Genomic DNA, 21215 nt, shown 5'->3' on the forward strand with positions numbered 1-21215 from the left:
GATGTTAATGAATAAGTGAGTCTATTCAGTACTTAAAAGAGAAGCTTTGGATAGAGATAAGGAACTCTTTAGTGGGGATCCAATTAAATGCAAAGAATATGATAGGACCACACAAGGTTCCCGAACTATTAAGATGATTGAGGGTGAATGCCTGAGTGTTCCCTGCCATTGGAGAAAAAGGAAATAAGACCATAGAAATCTTTGGTAAAGATAACAGGAGAAAGACCAGGTCATGGTTTTCAGGGAGAAAGAACCCCCATCAAGGTCTACCACACATGGGCTACTCTTTTACTAATATTATGAACTTTAAAAACTATTTGAGAATTTCATATAGGCATATAAGCATATAAGGTGTTTTGATCAAATCCCTCCCCTCCAACTCCTCCCATATCTCCCCATCACTTTTTTCTGATAACTTCATGTATTCTTTCTTCTCTTTTTTTTTTATGGGGCTTTTTGCTACTCTAACATTCCCCTCTCTGAAGAGGTAACCCTAAAATATTTTAAAGAATAGATAAGAGCTCCCAAATACTTTTGACATTTTTGGCCTTTGGAACAGAGTATGTTGCTAAGAGGCCCAAGCACATTTTGACTTTTAGCCAAGAAACTGACTACTTTTCTTTGGGGTCTTTTTACACTAACTGCCTAGCCAGTCAACCATTGGTTTGACACTAGAACCTTACAAGGGAAAAAACATTGATTAGTATTATGAACTTTTTTGACCTATTCTTCATAATAATCTGATAAGGCCTTTTTATGAATTCAGTCTACTTTTCAGGATTCCTAAAGAGAACTCATACCCTGTGAAGGTAAAGACCATTATAACTTCATGGGTATAACTTGAGCCCTCAACAGCCTTAGGCTGACTCATTCTCATTCTTTGATGCCTATTCAGAGCACTCCACTCCCCATCTCTCCCCAAGTCCACAGATTCTTACCCTAATCATCTGAAGAGTCACTGATCCCCCAACTAACTGAAGAAATATTTATCTAGTTCCTAGCCTCCAACTGCACTCAGTGCCTCTTTATGCATCAGAAGGCTTTCTGCCTTAGCGACCATTGTTTCCCGCTTCCCTATTACTAATAGGCTCTGTATTGTTGTTCTGATCTAGATCAATCTCTTTCTTTTAGAAATCCCATTCCCAGCCACTCCATTGGTCCTGGGGTCTTCAGGTTTGATATCACCTCTAATGTCTTCCTTCAGTATTTAAATAAACTCATGCCTGTAGTTTGGCCCATATGAATTTCCTTCAAGTCCCTTATCTTCACACAGCTTCTGCCTTCTTTTCTGCCCTAACTATACCTCGAAAGTTGTACACATTCACTGTATACACTTCTGTCCCACTCATAAAACCCTAGCACACTCATTTCACTCAAAATGATCTAGATAAGGTCTCTCCTCTCTCTCTCTCTCTCTCTCTCTCTCTCTCTCTCTCTCTCTCTCCTCTCCTCTCCTCTCCTCTCCTCTCCTCCTTGTTGCAAAATACAATACTTTCCAATCTTATCTTTAAAATATTTGTATTTTATGTGTATGAGTGTACTTTCTGTATGTGTGTAAGTGCATGTTGTACAATGCCCACAGATGTCAGAAGAGGGTGTCGGATCCTCTGGAACTGGAATTATGGATGGTTGTTAGCTGCCATGTGGGTACTGGGAACTGAACCAGGGTCCTCTGCTGAGCCATCACTCCAGGACTAATCTTACCTTGAGATTATTGATCATTTTATCTTTTAGAAACACTTTCCTCTGATACTGTTCTCCAAGTAACTGTTAGCATCTCTCCCCTTCCTCACCCTTAACAGATTTGCCTCCTGCTTTAGTAATATGGACCCCATCTACCTCGGTTAGGCACTGCCATTTTTTCATTCCTGTCCTCAGCTAAGCTGCTACAAGGAGCAGCATCAACCTTCCTCTCCTCTTCAAGTTATACCCTAGTCTTCACCAACTTGGTGCCTTGCAGCATAAGACCCTATCTACTATTTTTCTTCTTCAAATTCAAAACCTTTATTGTGTTGACTTTCAAAATGAACCTACTTGGTGCTGCTCATTTTTCTCTGTTCTTTTTCTTTATCCTCTTCCTCTCTCTCTCCCTCCCTTTTTCCCCCTCCCTCCCTCCCTCCCTCCCTTACTCACTCTCTTCTCCCCTATTTTTTCACCCTCCATTACTTTATCAGCAGTTCCCAGTACTAAGGGCAGTAGTAGCTATAAGTTGAATTAAATAAAATAATAGAGCCAGTTGGCTCCTCAGAGAATATTGTCAAGTTCTTGATTTTTTTTAAAGAGAGTCCAGAATTTTATGTATTCTGATTTTTAAGTTTGGCAACTAGTGTGAATATATATATGTATATATATATACACATATATATATATATATATACATATATATATTCACCATGCAGGCCATCAATTTGCACCGTGTGTTCTAGGCCACTTGCATAGCAGTGAAAATAACTGCTGTGTGCATCATGCATCATGGTATTTATAAGTCCTATTCCTATCAGCTCATCAAGTGCCTGGCATAGTTGTCCTGTGTATGAAGAAACATTAATCAACTGCATGAATGTCTTCTTTTATAGTTAAATTTATTCATTGTTATTCAATCTAGTAATTGGCCGAATATTTGGGTTTTATTCTTAGTTTCTGTTAAAGGTCTGCTACTGGTATTTCCCAGCTGTTGTTACTATTGGTAGTATTTTGCTTTCAAGTTTCTTTCCCAATATTTTATATGTACCCTGCTTTTAGTAAAAGAGGGTAGAAAATATAGACTGAAACCTCCCAGACAATAAGAATAACATGTTCAAAGTCAGACCAATGTGAAAAGGTAAGTCTTTGGAGACATGAAGAATTCAGCATGACAGAGATCAGGGTGAGCATCAAAGAGGAGCAGAAGAATGAAGTGAGGGTGTGGTGTCAGACTGCAGGGCAGCCTTCTGTGTCATACTACAGTATTTGAAATTCATTCTATAAGGAAGACTCAAATAATGGTTTAAGCAAGGGAATGGTGTAACCTGATGTTTTTATTACAGTGGTGATTACCTAAGCCAACTCAATTGTCTTGGGTGAGACTTGCCTAAAAGCTCCTTATGAGGGAAGAAGGGGCCATTTTTCTTTGCAAACCGAAACTAATGGATTTAGGAATAAAATTGCAAATTATAAAGTGAATGTGTTTTCTGTATATGCAGTAAAAATACTTTGACATGTGATATGCTAGGCATTTATCACAAAGAGAAACACTGTAATACATGAAACTCCTTGACACAGCCAACTCCTGCTTGGCTCTTCGGCATCTTCCTCGTATGTTTTGTGTGTTTCATTAATTCATTAAACTAACAAAACACTGTGTTGGACACCGCTTTAAGTATTAGGATTCAACCACCACAACCACCAAAAGAATCCTGCCTTCTGGGGGCTTTTTTTTTTTTAATTTTATGTGTATGAGTGTATTACCTCCATGTATGTAAGTGCACACGTATCATGCAATGCCTGCAAGAGGCCAGAGGACAGCATCAGATCCCGTGTAACTGTTCTTACAGACAGTTGTTGGCTGCCATGTGGCTGCTTGGAATCAAACTGGTCCTCTGAGAGAGCAGCCAGTGCTCTGTAACCGCTGAGCCATCTCACCATCCCTGGAAGCTTACATTTCCGTGAGAATGTAAAAACCTTAGAGGTAAATTGAAACAAATAAATGAAGCAGATTAAGAAAAGCTGGGAGTGACTATTCACTCGCGGAATTAACAGAAGCTAACAATTCATTAAGACAGCTTCAACAGTGAATGAAAGGCACTGCAAAGCCCTCTTTAAGTGTAACATTCACGATAAAACTCTGCAGTGGGTACAAAGTCCCACGGCTGCACACGGGGCTGCTGTGTTGTGTATCCCTGAGCCACACGAATGTGAACGTGTAGTTACCTATATGGAATTTATTAAGCTTCCTTTAAACAATGTGATGTGGCCAAAGCCTAGAGTTAGCTTTTTATTTCCACAACAAACAAGTCAAGGGTTTGGTGATAGTGGTGGGTGTGTGTGTGGTAATGTGTATTGGGAGGGTGGAGTGGGGGGAGGAGAGGGGGGAGGGACAGCATCCCTAAGTTGGAACAGAGCCTATCAGAGTTCTATTCCCCTTATAACCTGTCCTAATAGCAGCCCAACTTGCCAGAAACCTTGATTTTTTTTTGGGGGGGGGGTCACAAAAACAAACCAAAACCACAACAATCTAGTATCAGGGAGTGGTGTTCTTCTTGGTATTTTTTTGTGGGTTTTTTTTTGTTGTTGTTGTTTTGCTTCCTAGTCCTGATTCCAAGGGAAGAATGCCACCTATCGAATCAACCACACCAGCAGGCAATTCTGCAAAGTGCAAACTACTCAACTTAACCCTGGTCCCTGGTAGGTTCTCCTCTGATTATTCTTTGGTCTTAAAAAAAAAAAAAAAAAAGGAAAGAAAGAAAAAGGGTCAGTATCTGGGCTGACAGGAAGTTAGGCGCAGATAGCTGATAAACACTTCCACATATTGTGGCCTTCTCAATAGCTAAGCCAAATTTCAGCCTCCTCTCTGCCTGCATTTTCCTTTTAATAGTGCTTTCTCCTTCAGAATGCCCGCGGTCCCTGCAGCCTGCAGACAGCTGAAGCCGCCGGTGCAAACCTGCAGGGGGGCTGCTCGCTGACCGGAGGGAGCCAAAGCCGCAGCCAGGGCTGCCCTGACACGCTTAGCCAGCGTTCGAGATTGCCGAGGTCGGGCAATGCCACGGGGCTTCCAAATTTGTCCAACCGCGGCACTCGGCAACGTCCAACTCCCTCCCCAGGCCGCCGGCGAGGAGTGGGGGTGCGGGTTCCCCTCCGCAATCCTCCCAAAGCTAGGCAGGAAATCGCTGCAAGTCCTGGGCTCAGGCTCAGGTCGCCGCTGCTCCTCCGATGCACCGCGGTGCAGCGGAGGCTGGAGAAGGGTTGCGGCCGGGAGCCGGCGGGCTGGCGCGGGTTGCAGCGCGGGAGGCCCGGGTGCAAGACACTAGGCTCTGAGCGTCTTTGAACACGCCTCGCTCGGGGGCGCGGACGGAGGTCAGCGGCTCTCTGCGCGCTGGGCGCAATGTACCAGAAACCCTACGGCCGCGTGCGCGGGGGGCCCGGGGACAGTGCGGAGGCTGGAGGAGGGCGGAGGGGGCGGGACCCCCGCGGGTGCGGGGCGGAGGGGCGGGCCGAGGCTGGGCGGGCGGAGGCTGGGCGGCGCGGCGCTGGCGGCCGCTGGGATCGCCCACAGCCCGCGGCCTGAACGCCACGGGTCCCCCGGGGCCCCTGCTAGGCTCGCGAGTCCTCGGGTCTCCTCCTCCTGCGGCCGCCGCGCAGCGGACATGAGCGCGTAGCCCCCCCCCCCCCATACCCCGCAACCCCATCCTGGACTGGGATTTGCTCGCAGATTTTCTTCATGGAAGCAATGTCCCCCCAGCAAGACGCTCTAGCCGGGCAGCCGGGGCGCTCGTCTTCCCTGACTGGCATGTCTCGGATCGCGGGAGGCCCCGGCACCAAGAAGGTGAGCACGCCGAGCGGGGCCTCGCGTTCGCGACTCCCTGAGCACGCGAGCCCGGGGTTAACCGTCCCCGCTGGGGGCGTCGCCCCTCCATCCTTCTCGGGGCTACCTCCCGGAGCCCAGGGCTGTGGTATCTGGTGGGAACCGGTGTCGGCGCAGCCCAGCAGCCTCACTCCTCCCTCGGGTCCCTCCCCAGACCAGAGCGCGGACCTGGATGAGGGGTCCACCCCGGAGGTGGCCTTAATGGGGGTCCCCTGGGGTGGCCTTGACCGGGTCCTCTGGAGGTGGCATTGACGGGGTCATCCTGAAAGCGGCGGGTCCTGAGGACGCGGAGGAAGGGGGGCAGCCGGAGCTGACCGCCCGCCGCGCCCTCACCTGGCCGCGGAGGCAGGATGCTCCCGGTGCACCCGGGAAAGGGATGCTTGCGCGCTCCGCAGCAGCCCCAGGCCTCCTCCGGGATTCAGAGGTAGCTGCGATGCGGCGGGGCCACACCACCGGACCTGGAGGCGTAGCTTGGCCTAGATAGGGCTGGGTGGTGGGCGGTGGGCAGTTCCGGGAGGGCTCTGCTGGATGGGGCGGGGTGCAGAGCGGATCCCCAGGTCCCTGAGACTCCGGCAGGGCCCGAGGACCCTGTGTGAGCCTGTGGGGACGGCGCCCTTGCTCACTGTCAAAGCTGAGAGGACAGATAAGCAACTACTTGTAGCTTTTGCTGATGATCCACGCGGCCTGTGGTGCAGCGGGAGGATTTGCTGGAGGTCAGGTGTCTTTGGAACAGTTCCTGGAGCAAGTGCACGTGGGCCGCTAGCTGCCAGGCTCCTGCGCTTAGTCTGTCTTAGGAATTGATTTGGGTGTTTCTGTAGCCATGACTGCTTCCCCCCTTCCTCCAGCACAAAACCCTCGAGATTTTGGCCATTTTTGTTCCTTATTGTGTTTTTTCCGGAGACAAGTTGTGGGAAGAGGAATCATTCTAGCGCTTAAGGGATGTCTTTAAGGAGGTACGTGACTATAATTGGAGACAAGGGGTTGCACGGACTCCCTACTTGTCCAGATTTTATGGCCTTCCATAAATCTTCCCACCAGGATAGTGTGTTGGCTAGAGGTCAGTTGAAGAGCCATGACATCTGTATAGAAATGTATGTGAGCTCCCTAGGACCTTGACTATGTCGCAGAGCCAGCCATGGGTGTATATGAACTTGATGTATGGGCTGTGGTAGCGGCTCAGCCTTTGATGTATGGAGGCTGCAGTTTGTCCTTGTGATTTTTTTCTTTCTACCTTCAGAGATGGAGTGTGTATGTATGTAATCAGTCTTCCCAAATAAAACGTGAAGTCACCAGGATATCTGTCCCAATTTAGGATGGCCAATGAACATTAATAGATTTAAGGCATTTTCTATTTTTGTAAATCTAAAGAACTGGAAAGAATCAAGGATTTATTTTCTTAAAGAGTGTGGCCCCTCCCCCGAGGATAATTAAGCATGCTAGTGAAAGGAGGGACCATTAAAGAGAGGTTTCATCATTTGTCAAGTAGCACTTGTCCTTAAGGGTTACTTTGCCCTTTCTCCTCAGTTGTTTGTACTCAGCATAACCACTGTCTCTAAGATGGTGCCCTTCACTGGAAAACATAATGGGCTGGTACATTACTAAATCAGTATCTACTTTTCCAAGGTTGCTGAGAAAATTAAATGTAAGATTGAATGAATAATGGCATATCGTACCCAGGCTGATTCCGGCGGTTATTGTAAATTGTTTTGCATCTCTAGTTCGAAACACTGTGTCCCAAGTTGTTGAAACTCAAAAATCTAGGAATTCTTTTCAGTGCCTTTCCTCATCCTCCAACAGCCAATCCACAGCATCCAGATTTCCCTACCACCATGACGGCCACTGCAGTAAAGCCATCTCTACCGTGTGCCTTTACAGAGACTCCTTGCCTGAACCCTTTCTTGCCCTTCTGTGACCCATTCTGCATTTTGCAGCACCAGAATGATGTTTTTAAAACTATGGACTGATCATGTTGCTTATCTGTTCACAGTTCTGAAGGGGCTTTTGTCGTATCTATAATAAAACCCAGGTCCTTTTTCTTGATCTTGTCTACTTCCATTTATCTACCTCCACCCCCACCCGTGTGTGTGTGTGTGTGTGTGTGTGTGTGTTCAGGCACATGGGTCTTTCATACTTTAAGTCATCGACTTTATTTCTGTTTTAAAGCCTATTATTCCCCTTGTATGTTGGTTTCTTTTCATGTTGTTCGGATCTGGGATCTTCCCTGAGATCTTTACTCACTGTGGAAACAGCAGTGAGCTCTCCATCACACTCCTACCTTCTGCTTTATTGTCATCTCAGCATTATTCTCTGCATCATTATCTATCATTATCTTCTTATTTACTTGTTTGCCTGTTTCATACATCCCTCACCGGATTTGTGAAAACTACCACGATCTTGCTCCCAGCTCCACTAGTGTCTGCTATATAGTGTTTCATAAGCATTAGTTAGCTGATGTAGAGCAAAAACAGGACAAGAATGATCCCTCTCCTCAGTTTATCCTTAGAGAAGGCTCACCAAACCTTTTCTTAAAGAAAAAAATAGTAAATATCTTAGGTTTGAAAGCTGTATAGTCTATATTTCAGGTTCCCATCATAGCACCAAAGCAACATAGATAGTACATAAGTGAATGTGCTTAACTGTGTTCCTGTAAAACTTTATTTATGAAAACAAGTGTATAGAACAGCTGAACTGAAGATGTTAACAGCTCGTTGAGGTTTAATTGATAACACCTGCACATATTTAACGTTTATAACTCTAAAGATTTGATGTAAGAGTACACCTCCAAAGCCTCCAGATTTCCAAGAAATCACTTGTCTGCTTTATGTTACTGTAGATTAAATTTGCATTTTCAACTTTTATAAATGAAATCAAATTTTATATATTTTTTGCCTTTCATTATAGCTTTTATAACTATCCATGTTTACATGGGCTAGTGCCTTTTGTTGTTGAGCAGGAAAGGTTGGATCTCCTTTATCCAAATTACCTGGAACCAGAAGAGTTTCAGATTTCATATTTTGGGATTGTGAATATTTGCATATCCACAATGAGATATCTTCTGATGGTACTCAAGTCTAAGCATGAAGCTCATTTATGTTTGTATGCACCTTGTACATACAACCTGGAGGAAATTTTGTTCATTGTTTTCAGTGCACCTGTATTTGACCTCACCCTGTCACCTGAGGTATGGTGTGGAATGTTCCACTTGTGTCCCAAGAGCAACACTCAGAAAATTTCAGAGTCTGAAGCATTTTAGATTTCAGGGTTTTGGATGAGGGAGGGTCAACCTGTAGAACACAATTCATTTTTCCATTGACTTGCTAATGAGTATTTGGGTTGATTCCAATTCTTGGCTATTACCAGTAAAGCTCCTGTTTATAAACTTCATACACAAATCTGCATGGGCCTATGCTTTCTTTTGAGTACTTAGGCATTGAATGAGTGGATCATCATATTTAGGTATATATTTGACTTTTAAAGAATTACTCAGTTGGGTGTTTTCCTGAAGTGATTTTACATTTCTAATAGTGGTATATACAAATTCTGTTTCTCCATATCCTCACCAACACTTGTTATTATCTCTTTTTGGTTACATCATAGTAGGTATAAAATTGAACCTAATGATACAAGTTTGTATTTCCTCAATGACTAGTGACTTTGAATATCTTTCCACCTACATATCTTTGATAAATTATCTACTTAAATATCTTGCAAATTTTCATCTGGTTGTTGGCTTTTTTATTACTAAGTTTTTAAGGTAGTTTATACAGTCTGTATTCAAATCCTTTATCAGGCATGTGATTTGAAAAATGTCTTCCCCCAGTCTGTAATTTGCATTTTTATTTCCTTAGCATTGTCTTTAAATGAACAGAAGTTTTTAATTTGATGAAATCTAACTTGATTTTTTTCTTTAATTTTACTTAATTTGAATGTAAATGTATATAGTCGTCTATATTCAATGGTTACAATATTGAACAGTACAAGTCTAAAGGAAGAGACAAAAACAATAGCAAAAATGGACTAAATAGAGCTGTCATTAAAGAAACAAACATGATCCTGGTTTGAACAAACAGGAATTAAGCTGGATGCTCCACATCAGGCTGTTTAAAGGAAGCACACATCCCCCTTTTAAATTTTCTTTTCCAAGACAGGCTCTCCCTGTAGCCCCAGCTGGGCTGGAACTCAGTATGTAGACCAGGCTGGTTTTGATCTCACAGAGATCTGCCTGCCTCTGCCTTTACTCCTAGTATTTGGGAAGCAGGGGGAGGTAGATCTCTGAGATCAGGCCAGCCTGGTCTATACACTGAGTTCCAGGCCACCTGGGGCTACAGAGAGACCCTGTCTCAAAAAAAAAAAAAAAAAAAAAAAAACAAAAGCATACAGTAAATTTGTGTAGCAATTCCTAGAATTGGGGCTCTAAAATGTAGTGACTTTTAGCCGGGCATGGTGGTGCATGCCTTTAATCCCAGCACTTGGGAGGCAGAGGCAGGCGGATCCTTGTGAGTTCGAGGCCAGCCTGGTCTACATAGTGAGTTCCAGGCCAGCTGGGTCTACAGGGAGACCCTGTCTCAAAAAGACCAAAAAAATGTAGTGATTTTAAACTCTACTGAAAACATGAATTCTTGAGCAGATTCATTTTTGCATTGAATAGTTCTAGTGAAATGAAAGCCCATGTTAACATCATTTCAAATTTAGCAATGACTTGTGTCAGACACAAATACACTGACCCTTTGACATCACTATAATAATTAAAAACCATTCAACTGAGTGAGTATCAGGGTAAGAAAGGTAAATTTATAGGCCTAGGAAACCAATAAAAGGAAAATAATTTTAAAATAGCTCTAGCATTTCATACTGTAGCAGCTGCTATTATCAGTTCCACTCTGTCTCTTTATGCATTCTCTGGAGCAGATCTGGTTAGAGCACTTCATGGTGGGCCACCCATAAGAACTGACTTTAGCCAAATGTCTGTGTGATATTGGAGTTTGAATGGACCATCTACTTTACTTTTACTCTTCTGGACTAAGAAAAACATGCCCATGCCTAACAGTATCCTGCTGAGCCCTTCTTTGATGTTACTCACAAAGTAAATTGTACAAAACCAGGTACATAAGATCCTTTTGTTGTGCTCACTGGAGACGCTAGGTAATGTTAAGTAAACATTGACTAATAGTGACAATCTGTGAAGCAATCACTAGTCTAATTACTTTGATGCCTTTCTAGGTTTTATACCTTGATGTCTGTCACTTTCTAAGGTTTGTAGAAGGAAAGCAGATGTATTTCAGGAGCTCTTCAGCAAGACATGACATCCATGCTGATACCACAGGCCTTGTCTTCTGTTGGAAAGCTTAGTGTTTTCTTCAGGTAGACTTAGGACCATATTTCAGTTATATGTGGTGCACCAACTACTGTGCCTCTGATCATTCTTCTGTGGAAAATCACGTGCAGGAGAAATGTTGCTGAATCTGACAGTTCAGTAAACTTGGAAGTCTTGAATCTGAAAAAAAAAGCTATTCTTAAAACATGAACACAGTAATGTATTTTAACATTGCAAAAGTTAAGTGACTCTAAGAGTCTTGTGAGAATAAAATAAGTTATAGTTATTATAAAAGTTAGGTACAATCTTTTATTTGTATGCATCTAAAAATGTCTATTCATTGTAATTATTTAAGTGCTCCCAGTGTGTGTGTGTGTGTGTGTGTGTGTGTGTGTGTGTGTGTGTGCGCGCGTGTGTGTGTGTGTTTGCTTGTGTGTGCACTTGTGTGTGCGTGTATGTGTTTGGTGCATGCATATAAATGTACGAGCGCACATACAGAAGCTAGAATAGGTTATTAGGGATCTTCCTATATTATTTTCTGCCTTAATATCTTAGGGAAGGGGTCTCTGATTCAGAAACTCACCTTTCAGCTAGGCAAGCTGCCTAGGGAACTCTCAGGATATTCCTGTTTCCATACCCCAATGTTAGGATTATAGGCACATACAGCCTTGCTCATCTTTTTACATGGATGCTCTGTTTTGCAACTTAGGCCCTCATGCTTGCACAGCAAGTGTTCTTATCCACCGAACCATCTCCCCAGACCCAGTTATTTAATTTTGAAGATTAAGTCTCATAGGTTAAAGCATTTATAACTCATAGACTGGAAATTCACAAACCACAGATATAGACACCTAAATAGCTTTTGCAGTTGTTGTTACTAGTTTTGAAGTCATGATTGTAATGAAGTAGTTACTACTTTTAGAAACTTCAGCAATCTCTCAGGTTATGGTTTAGTGAGAAGTTTGCAAGACAAACAATAGAACATGGTCAATATACTGAAGAGAAGCAGGAAATCAGAAAATGAAATCTATTGATAACTTAGATGTCTGAATTATTTCATAGTTCTCAGGATGTATTTGGATACTTTTTATAGTGTAGAGGCATCTTGTGTCTTATAGAAGTGCATACAACTTACTGAAAGCATGTAATTATAAAACTCCCATTCTTTTAACTTGAGTTGCCACTAAAATTCATCATAAACTCTGAAGTACTACAAAAAATAGCTCTATAAAGACAAAGTCATATGTGTATGTACATATACTCATGTCTCAAATGTAGTGTTTTGAAGATATAAGTGTATTTTGTTTTTGTGAGTTGATGAATTTTCTTGAAATACACCGTTCCTGTCTCCAGAGACTTGATAAATATGTTACAGTGAAGGAAAAGTTTGCTTTCCTCTTGTTTCTAGTGGAAAGCAAGTGTTCAAGGTTAAAGATTTCTACAAGTCCTGCTTTGTTCAGGAGGCTTCCAGAGAGAAAGTTGTATGCAGTAGTAATATCTGTAATAGTTGTCTGAAACAAATGAGGATGGGGTGCTCTTCAGGGTAGCTTTTTTCCTATATGGGAGACTTTGCCCCAATTTGGGAAGTGGGAAAAAACAAAAAGAGCAAAGATAGTCATCTTCAGTCATCCATCCATAATGGGGCTTTTAGACAACACATCCCAGTTTAAGTTTGTTTCAACCTTATTTTCTTCAGGACAAGTTTAGATCAGAAAGATCCAGTCAACAGCAGAAGCAGTCCCATCAGCACCATGTGTCAACAGTGTGCTGAGCAGCCCTGACCTAATTTTGACAGGCACCTGTCACATGGCACAACTGAAATGTAAAACCTGTTTTTAGATGTCTGGTCACTTGCATGTGGACTCTGAAAATGGAAGGTATGAGCCACCACATCAGATCACTTAGCAAGGATCTGGAAAACACAACTGCAACATTTTGCCTCCCTTCTTTACCTGGGACTTTGTTACACCATGGCAAATGGATCTTTTCTCTCTTCTTCCTCTTCAGTTACCTCTTTAAACCTTAGCTTTACTAGATAATACTATATATGAATCTATTTAGACATAGATATATGTCTCATTGATACCCTTGGGTTTTTCTTAATCATTGTATCTTTTGGATTTGATCATAATACCTTTCTCTCTCTACATATGGAAAAATGAAAGATCATCAGGCAGCACTTCCCAATGATTGCAGTGTACCTCATGCCTCTAGTCCCCTGACCCTCACTGAGATAGCCAAACTGTGACTGTGTTTATCATAGTATGTGAGACTGTATAAATAATACCATTTCGGGTGGCCATGATGTGAAACAGTACAGCAGAACTCTGCTCTGAGAGGGACTGTTAGGCAGACAGCACTGGAGGTTGACCTGTGTACTTGAGTTCTACTGGATGGGAGTCATGGCCAAAGGTTGAAGCTGGTGGCTCTAATTTAGAGGATTGTCAAAGACCCATCATAATGATAGCCCAGAATCCCATGTGGGGCAGGGATGGAGACACAGGAACAAAGAATTATATGTAAGGGACATTCTAATATTCTCATATTTATCTATGCACAGTACCTTAATTCTTATAGGTATACCCCAATATCACAGTGTTTCTCATGTGTTTCTCATTGCAGAAGAATTTCATATATATATGTATATATATGCATGCATATATATATGTATATTATACATTTTTATTCCATGTATTAAATGTATATTATACATTTTTATTCCATGGCAAGTAAGCAGTGTGGAGATTCTGTCTATTTTAGAGAGAATCTGGAGAAAATTTGTCATAGAACTAGGGCCCAGATTTAAGGCCCAGTGTCTGCTCTCCCCAGTGCCCACTCGTCCACATTATATGGAATCTCGTGTTTGTTCCTATATTTCAAAGTAATAATTGCCTTGAAGAGGGAAGAAGGAGCCAAAAGCAAAGTTGTTTCTATCCTAACCTCACGAGGAATTTAATGTGTTCATAGTAGTCTGTACTGTGATGGTATTTGTTGGAGCTGAGTGTTCAAACTGATTCTGGATGGCAGTCTGAGCGAATAGAAGGTGATGCTTAGCACAGACTGGACTGACAGGAGCGGGAAACCTCAGCTCACCCAGTGGCCAAAATCTTGTGATAGTAGGAGCGAGGTGCGAGGCTAAAAATAGTTATTTTCCCTTTGCAGAGCCAATGTTTCTGTACTATAATTGTTCAGTGGCCCTAGTATGTCTCCACAAATAAATACTGTAGGCATGCAGGGAGGACAAAGTTTCCTGCTCACCAAATTGCACAGGCTAGCCATAAAAGGATTAACCGTCAAGTTTGAGCACGCTAATTTGTAAATTTGATTAAATATTTTTCTAGTTGTAAAAATACGTAGTTCTTTAAAATAATCCCACACAATTCTTACTATTTTCTAACTGAGAACTGCAAAACTTTTTATTATGCAGTATCCTAATAACTACAGAATACGCTGGGTAGGGCAGTTCCTCGCATCAGAAGTACATTCTTGTTTGACTCCATATATTTATATGGTAAAGCACAAGACCCATCTATCCATATCATAGCTACAGGAATGATTACTCTCAAGGTTGCCATTTAGTTTTCCTGAATTCATGGCAAATTCCCATGAGCAGTGGCAGTCCTAAACTCATTTGTTTTCTTGGGATATCTGACTCCTGGTGACCTGTCAGATACCTGTTCATCCCATGTTTTACTCTAACCACTGTCTTGCAAGCACTAGGACCTGAGCTGAAGCCACAGATCCATGTGAAAAAAAAAAAAAAGTTGTTCATCTTGATGGTGCTAGTTTGTAATCCTGATACTTGGGACAGATACCTTATTTTAATGTTATTCTTATTTACTCTAAATGCTTGAAAGTGTCTTTAACACCATTTCACTTACATTTGAATGGAATGCCTGGATTTTGTTTATAAACAAACCATGAAAAATTGCAGTTTACCTCTGACTTGGATCTTTCATCTTGTTCCTTTCTTTTGATAAGCTTTATTTTTTCATTTAATCAGTAGGAGAGCCAAGAATGAGCAGACGTGGATTCAGATTTGTAGGTTGAATAAAATAGTGCAGTATCAGTGGGTTGGCATAAAATTAAAATTCCAAGGAGAGCCTGTATGCAGGCTTTTACATAAAAGTGTTCTCTAAAGACCTTTTAAAAATCTACATGGAAACCTACCACCATAGATGCTTCCTAAAATATGTACATAGACATATGATAAAAGGAAACAGTGTAGAACATCAAATAAAAAGCCCAGGGCCAAATCGTTGGTCAGTGGGGTTCCATGAGACTCTCCCCAAAACATTACAGAATATTGTCAGTGCTCTTGGTTACCCTCCAGAACTTGACAGTAAGACCCTATTGCTGAAGATGCCATGTACTTGAGACACAGGACACAGAGAAATCAAGCTGGTACCTACATGGAAGCTTCATTCCTACTGGATAGCTTTCATAGTGCTGGAAAATTCTATGCATGCTACCAGAGAATAAAAGCAACCAGAAATCTTACTCAATTGTGAACTGTGCAGACTACAGTAATGACTAGCTTGGTAAGATATGCTGCCCACTGAAACAACATGTTAATTGGAATAAAACCACTTTCTGATTGGACTTAAGGTCTGCTACACAAGATGAAACTCATGCCTAGTACCATTAACTAGGCCTCAGACCCATTTCTGGGTAGGTGATAGGCCCTAGGAGAAAACATACTACTACTGTTGTGCTAAACAGACATAGTATTAAACCTACTCTTACTTACTGTTATACCCATAGATTAGTGTATCTCTCAACCCTCACCAGATAAGCTTAATTTTGATGGTGATTGTGCTGGATAGCTGGAGAGCAACTGAGGCTTGGCACTGTGAGAGGCCAGGAAAGGCCATTAGTGAAGGTGTAGCCTCAGTTACCATGAAGATCCCCAGGATTGAAGGGGTCATGGAGAGAATCTGAGGGTTTGCACCCTGAGAGGCCAGGAAAAGCCCATTGGTGAAGGGGTAGCCTCAGTTTCAATAGAGACCCCAGCATATTGGTGATGTCAGGATTGTGGGATGACAACCAAGGGGAGCAACAGGTACGGAGTGGAGCTGACCTGAGCTTGAGACAAGCTCTGTGTGCTGTGGACTGCAGAACCAGAGAAGTGGAGCTGCCCAAGCCCATTGTATCCCAGAAGATAGTGAGTGAATCCAAGATATACAGCCTTGAGTCATTTTGCTGGACTTGAGTTTTACATAAGCATTCCTGATTCTTCCTTTTTAATTTAATTCATTTTGGATTTTAGAGGAGCCCACGGTTGAGGCTTTAAAGAGAATTTTAACTTTTAAAGTGTTTCCATTTTTAAGGATTGTGGGTAAACTTGTATAGTTTTATGTTATAATATTAATATTAGCATGAGATCTTGGGGATAAGAAATGGAAATATTGTGCTTTAATGGTGATGTAACAGGGTGACAAGGGGTCAATTGTGCTGGATAGCTTCACTTGTGAGTTTGACACACCTGGGTGAAGGGAACCTCAATTGTAGAATTTCCTCCCTTGAACTGACCTGTGACCATGTCTATGGAATATTTTCTTGATTATTGAGTCATGTGGGAGGGCCCAGCTGTCTATGGGTAGTGCCACCCCTGGGCAGGTCTGGTCCTCTGTTATATAAGAAGCAGATTGAGCACAGGCCAGGGGAACAAGTCAGTAAGCAGCATTCTTCCATGGTCTGTGCTTCAGTAAATACCTCCAGGTTCCTGCCCTGAGTTCACTCAGTGATGAACTGTGACCTTGGAAATGAAAGATAAAGTAAACCCTTTCCTCTCCAAGTTGGCTTTGGTCAGTGTTTTTAATCACAGCAATAGAACGTAACTAAACCAGTGATTAACACGGAAACCCACAACTGGTCAGTGTGCAGAAAATAAGAGACTTCAGAATGCTTTATTTTCAATAAAGAGGAAAAAATATTCGCCCACCAGCATTTTATAAAGGCTAAATGCTTCAGCCTTTAGTGGGACATCTATATTATAACCCTTCCTCCCAAAGCTCAGGGATCAACTCAGAAGAGCAGTTAGACAGATTGTAAGAGGGAGAGGGAGTGAATGACTGTAGTTAATTGGTAGTTGTGGACATGCTGAGGCTGTTGCACAGCATCTGTGTCTACATGCACAGTATCAAGCCAGACAACATCCAAACGTGGTACAGGAGGGGCTCATGAAGTTCCACGCCTGTCTCTGGAGCTGTTGACAATTAAGAGCTGCTGGAAAAGGGAGAGTCAATTTTCTTCAGGGGTGCAACCCCTAAGAGGGTACCCATGCTCCAGTTGATGGTTCTAAATGCATGCACTTTCTGGAGCACCGAGTGGACTCATGGGGTCTTTTTAAAAAAAAGAATACATGAAACTGGGAGGGAATAGTTGGCAGGGGGTGGGGGGATAGGGAGGAACTGGGGGAGGAGATTGGTAGATTTGATAATTTCCTTTTAAAAGTATTAAAATTAAGCAAAATCTTTTTAAAAGAAATATCAACAAAAATGCTTTTTATGAGCCAGTGTTATTTGCTATAAAATGCTGGTGGGGGAATATTTTTTCTCTTTCCTTTATTGAAAATCTTTTAGAGGAATAAAATGTGAAGATGTTAATGGACAAAAATATGTTCTCTGAGTTGCTGAAATAAAAATGCAGAACATTCTTCCTTAGTTGCCTGCTTATAAGTTCATTTTCCTACATTGGCATACTTGTGTTAACCACCATAAAGTTTTATATGTAAGTAGTGCTAATCCATTCACTTAATAAACAACTTTTGATGATTTAATATGTAAAAACCTAAGTAGGTCACAGGAGGCGTAGGGGAGGAGTGGTGGCAAATTCTGCTAAGCAGGGAGGCCAGTTCAGGAATTCAGATAGAGAACCACTGAAACAAAAAGCAAATAGGCAGTTTCACATTTTTGTGTACTATACCAGATGGTTGTTACAAGAAAGAATATTATAGTTTTTGGCTAGGAACCAGTTTGCTAGGCCAGAGTCTAATGATTTAGTAGTCAGGTAGTTAGGTTTTAAGTTGTTTGTTTTAACAAATAAAATCCTATACAATTCACCTTCTTAAAATGTTCAAGTCATTGGCTTTTAGATTAGTTCTAGAATTATGCATTTTAGAGCATTTTGATGCCTAAAGGACCCCACAACTCTCAGTCATTTCTCAAGTCCCATCTCCCCACAGTCCAGCCAAACACTAATCTGCATTAATAGATTTTCTTATTCTGAACAGCTTATATAAATGGAATAACATAATATATGGTCTTTTATGACTGCTTTATCTAAATTAGCATAATGTTTTCAAGGTTCAACCATGTGTGTCATAGCATGTATCAGTATTTTACTTGGTAACAAAACCAAGTTATATCTCATGTGTAAGCATATGGCATTAGTTTATTCATTCATAAGCTTGGTAGACATTGGAGTTGTTTCCTTTTTTACTAGGAATAATGCTGCTGTAAATATTTGTGCAAGTGTTTGGGTGGACATATATTTTCGTTTCTTTTGGCTAGGTACCTAGGCATGGGCTTACAGGACTGTGCACTTGGAAATGCACTTTAACCATTTGTGGGACTTTTGCTTTCCATTGTAGCTGTGCAAACTTAGAATTGACAGTGTTGTATAAGCATCCACTTTCTCTGTATTCTTACCAGTAAACTTCTCTCTCCTTACTGCCATCTTATTGTGTAGGAAGTAGTATCTCACTGTGGTTTTTATTGCCCTGATGGATAATAATGTTGAACAATTTTTCAAATGCTTTTCATGTCTTCTTTGGAGAAATGACTAGTCAGATCTTCATCTGATTTTTTTAATTGGATCATTTGCCTCTTTACTGAGTTGTAATAGTTATATATATATATTCTAAATAGAAGTAATTTGATATATGCATAATTTACAGATTTCCTCCATTCTGTTGAATATCCAATCTTAATACTGTCCAGTTTACTTGCTTCTTTCTTTAATTGATTGCGTTTTGAGTATCCCATGTAGAAACCATTGAGTCCCTCATTGGAAGTGACCAAGACAGCTTGTATTTGGGTAGGATTTTTATAGCATTAATTCATGACTTTAATCAGTTTGAGTTAATTGTTGTATGTGGTATGAGTTACAAGCCCAACTTTATTCCTCTGCATATAATTATCCAGTTATCCTGGCACAGTTTGTTGGCAAGTAAGGAATCTTCGCTAAATCATCAGCCCCAAGTGATGTTAACACGGGTATAAAGAAAGTTTTCAGTGTATGGGAATGCCTGTTACTACCTGGCATCTTAGCAGATGCCTCCATTTCACAAGGAAGTTTTTGTTTTTGTTTTTTTAAAAAAGAAAAGTTTTGTTTTTCTTTTTTAAAAAAATTTTTGAGACAAGATCTCACTGTATACCCGAGGTTGGCCTCTAGCTCACAGCAGTGTTCCTGCTTCAGCCTCTCAGGTGCTGGGATTACTGGTGTCAGCACCATACCTCGTGGTTTGCTGGGCTTTTGGTGGGGGGTATTGGTGTGGTGAATGACTGGGCTTTAAAATTAACATACTTCCAGCAGGGCATGGTGGCACATTCCTTTAATCTCCATAGTCAAGGGCTAGAGAGATGATTCAGTGGTTAAGAGCACTGGCTGTTCTTGCAGAAGGCCTTTGTTCAAATCTCAACAGCCACGTGGTGGCTAACAACTGGCCATAACTCCAATTCCAGGGTATCTAACTCCTTCTGACCTCTGTGGCCACTCCACAACACAGATGTACTTAAACACATGTAAGCAATCCACTTGTACACATAAAGTGAAAATAATAAATAAGAAAGAAAGAAAGAAAGAAAGAAAGAAAGAAAGAAAGAAAGAGAAAGGTGGGAGGATCTCTGTGAGATCAAGGCCAACCTTTTCTACATAGCAAGTTCCAGGCTAGTTGGGGCTACAGAGAGACCCTGTCTCAAAAAAATTATATATTCCCCTGTTTATTGAGTTTATTGTTGTTTATGACAAGCATACTAAGCTTTGGGGATGCAAAGTGGAATTTCAGTAAATAATTGTTGAAGAAAGAAATAAAGTTTGGAAGAAGAGAGAGACTGTTTTCTGGGAAGGGGCAGAAAGCTAAAACAACAAAGTTGTATAACTGAGGCGTAATATGTGACGTGAGGTAAGAAAACAGAGACTTGAATCTGTAATAAATTCAACTACTTAAAAATGACTTGAGGTGAAAAGCATCTTTCTGGTAATGGAGCTGAAGTTTTATGTTATTTTGAAACATAAATCAAAACATGAATTACAGACTTTTCATTCTCAACTGCATTTGTGACCCCTGCTATTTGCTCTTGGAAGAATCTTTTTTTTTTTTTAACCTACCAAACTAAATATAGCTTCAGAGGAGAGAGGATGAAAAAAGCTCAAAGATTTTATTTCTCTCTAATGTGCATGTTGTGCTTATCTAATAAATGGCTGTTTGCAAGAAACAACAGTTTTTACATTTTAATCACTATTCCCTTACAAGGTTTCTTTTAAGATCTTCTTTTCCCACTTGAGGCAGAGGAATAGACAAATACTATTTCATGTTTATTTTGATTTTTAACACACAGAAAATTCTTGTTAATCTTGAGACTGCTTCACACTGAATAAATAGTACCATATGAATATCATTTTCAAAAAAGCTATACAGTTGTTTTTAGCTTACTACATAGCTTATGCATTTTTAAAGATTACCTTCTAAAAAATATTTCCTTCCAAAATTGCATCCACTTTTTATGACGTCACTGAGATATAAACAGTGAACACTTGAATCTGGAAAACTCTTTAGAATCTCACACTAGATAGTGGTTTTTAAGTGAACAAAATAAATGCTGTTTGAAGTTTACTTTCTATTTCTAATGAAACAAGAATCTTTATCACAGAACAAATATAAAAATAGCTGGTGCTGGTCTCTCAACTTAGCCTGTCCTGACAAATTTGCACTGCTATATATTAGTAAAGGAATCAACAGTCTCATTTTCTTTCAATATATTGTATTTCATGTTGCTATAAACAAGGAGAAAATTCAAGACTTTATTGCCCAAGTAAAGATGAGTGAATTTTATTCAGATCTCCCATTGGCCCTTTGTTTTGCTCCATGAGCAAGAGAGATCTGTATATTTTAGAGGAGTTAATATTTAAATCTGTATATTAAGTTTCAGTTATATCTGCTAGTTATAAGACTTCATTACTTAGAAACAGTGTGAGTCCTGTGAATCCTAAATGCATGATGCATATAATGTTTATTTTCTTGCAAATCCAGGATGAATATCAGAAATAGAAAGGACCTAAGAAACTATGTAATCCAATCTTTTCATTTCATAGACAATATAAATTATCTTGGAATAT

General features: G+C 41.0%; 1 protein-coding gene across 3 annotated transcripts in view; it reads left to right on the top strand.

The window, feature by feature from the left end:
* The first annotated feature begins 4973 nt into the window (after nucleotides 1–4973).
* Nucleotides 4974–21215, top strand: part of Arhgap20 (Rho GTPase activating protein 20) — a 102813-nt gene continuing 86571 nt past the window's right edge. Inside the window, exon 1 of one of the 3 annotated variants that reach the window (XM_008832809.2) lies at nucleotides 4974–5052. Coding sequence is in view for 1 of the 3 variants with exons in the window: in XM_008832808.2 (XP_008831030.1) it covers nucleotides 5417–5521 (105 nt within the window). In the remaining 2 variants the exon portion in view is untranslated. Of the gene's footprint in view, nucleotides 5053–5281; nucleotides 5522–6492; nucleotides 6514–21215 lie in introns of those variants that run through there. The other 2 variants (XM_008832808.2, XM_008832810.3) reach the window with 2 other exon arrangements.

The sequence above is a fragment of the Nannospalax galili genome, unplaced genomic scaffold, assembly GCF_000622305.1.
Source record: "Nannospalax galili isolate Female #2095 unplaced genomic scaffold, S.galili_v1.0 scaffold335, whole genome shotgun sequence".
NCBI lineage: Eukaryota > Metazoa > Chordata > Mammalia > Rodentia > Spalacidae > Nannospalax > Nannospalax galili.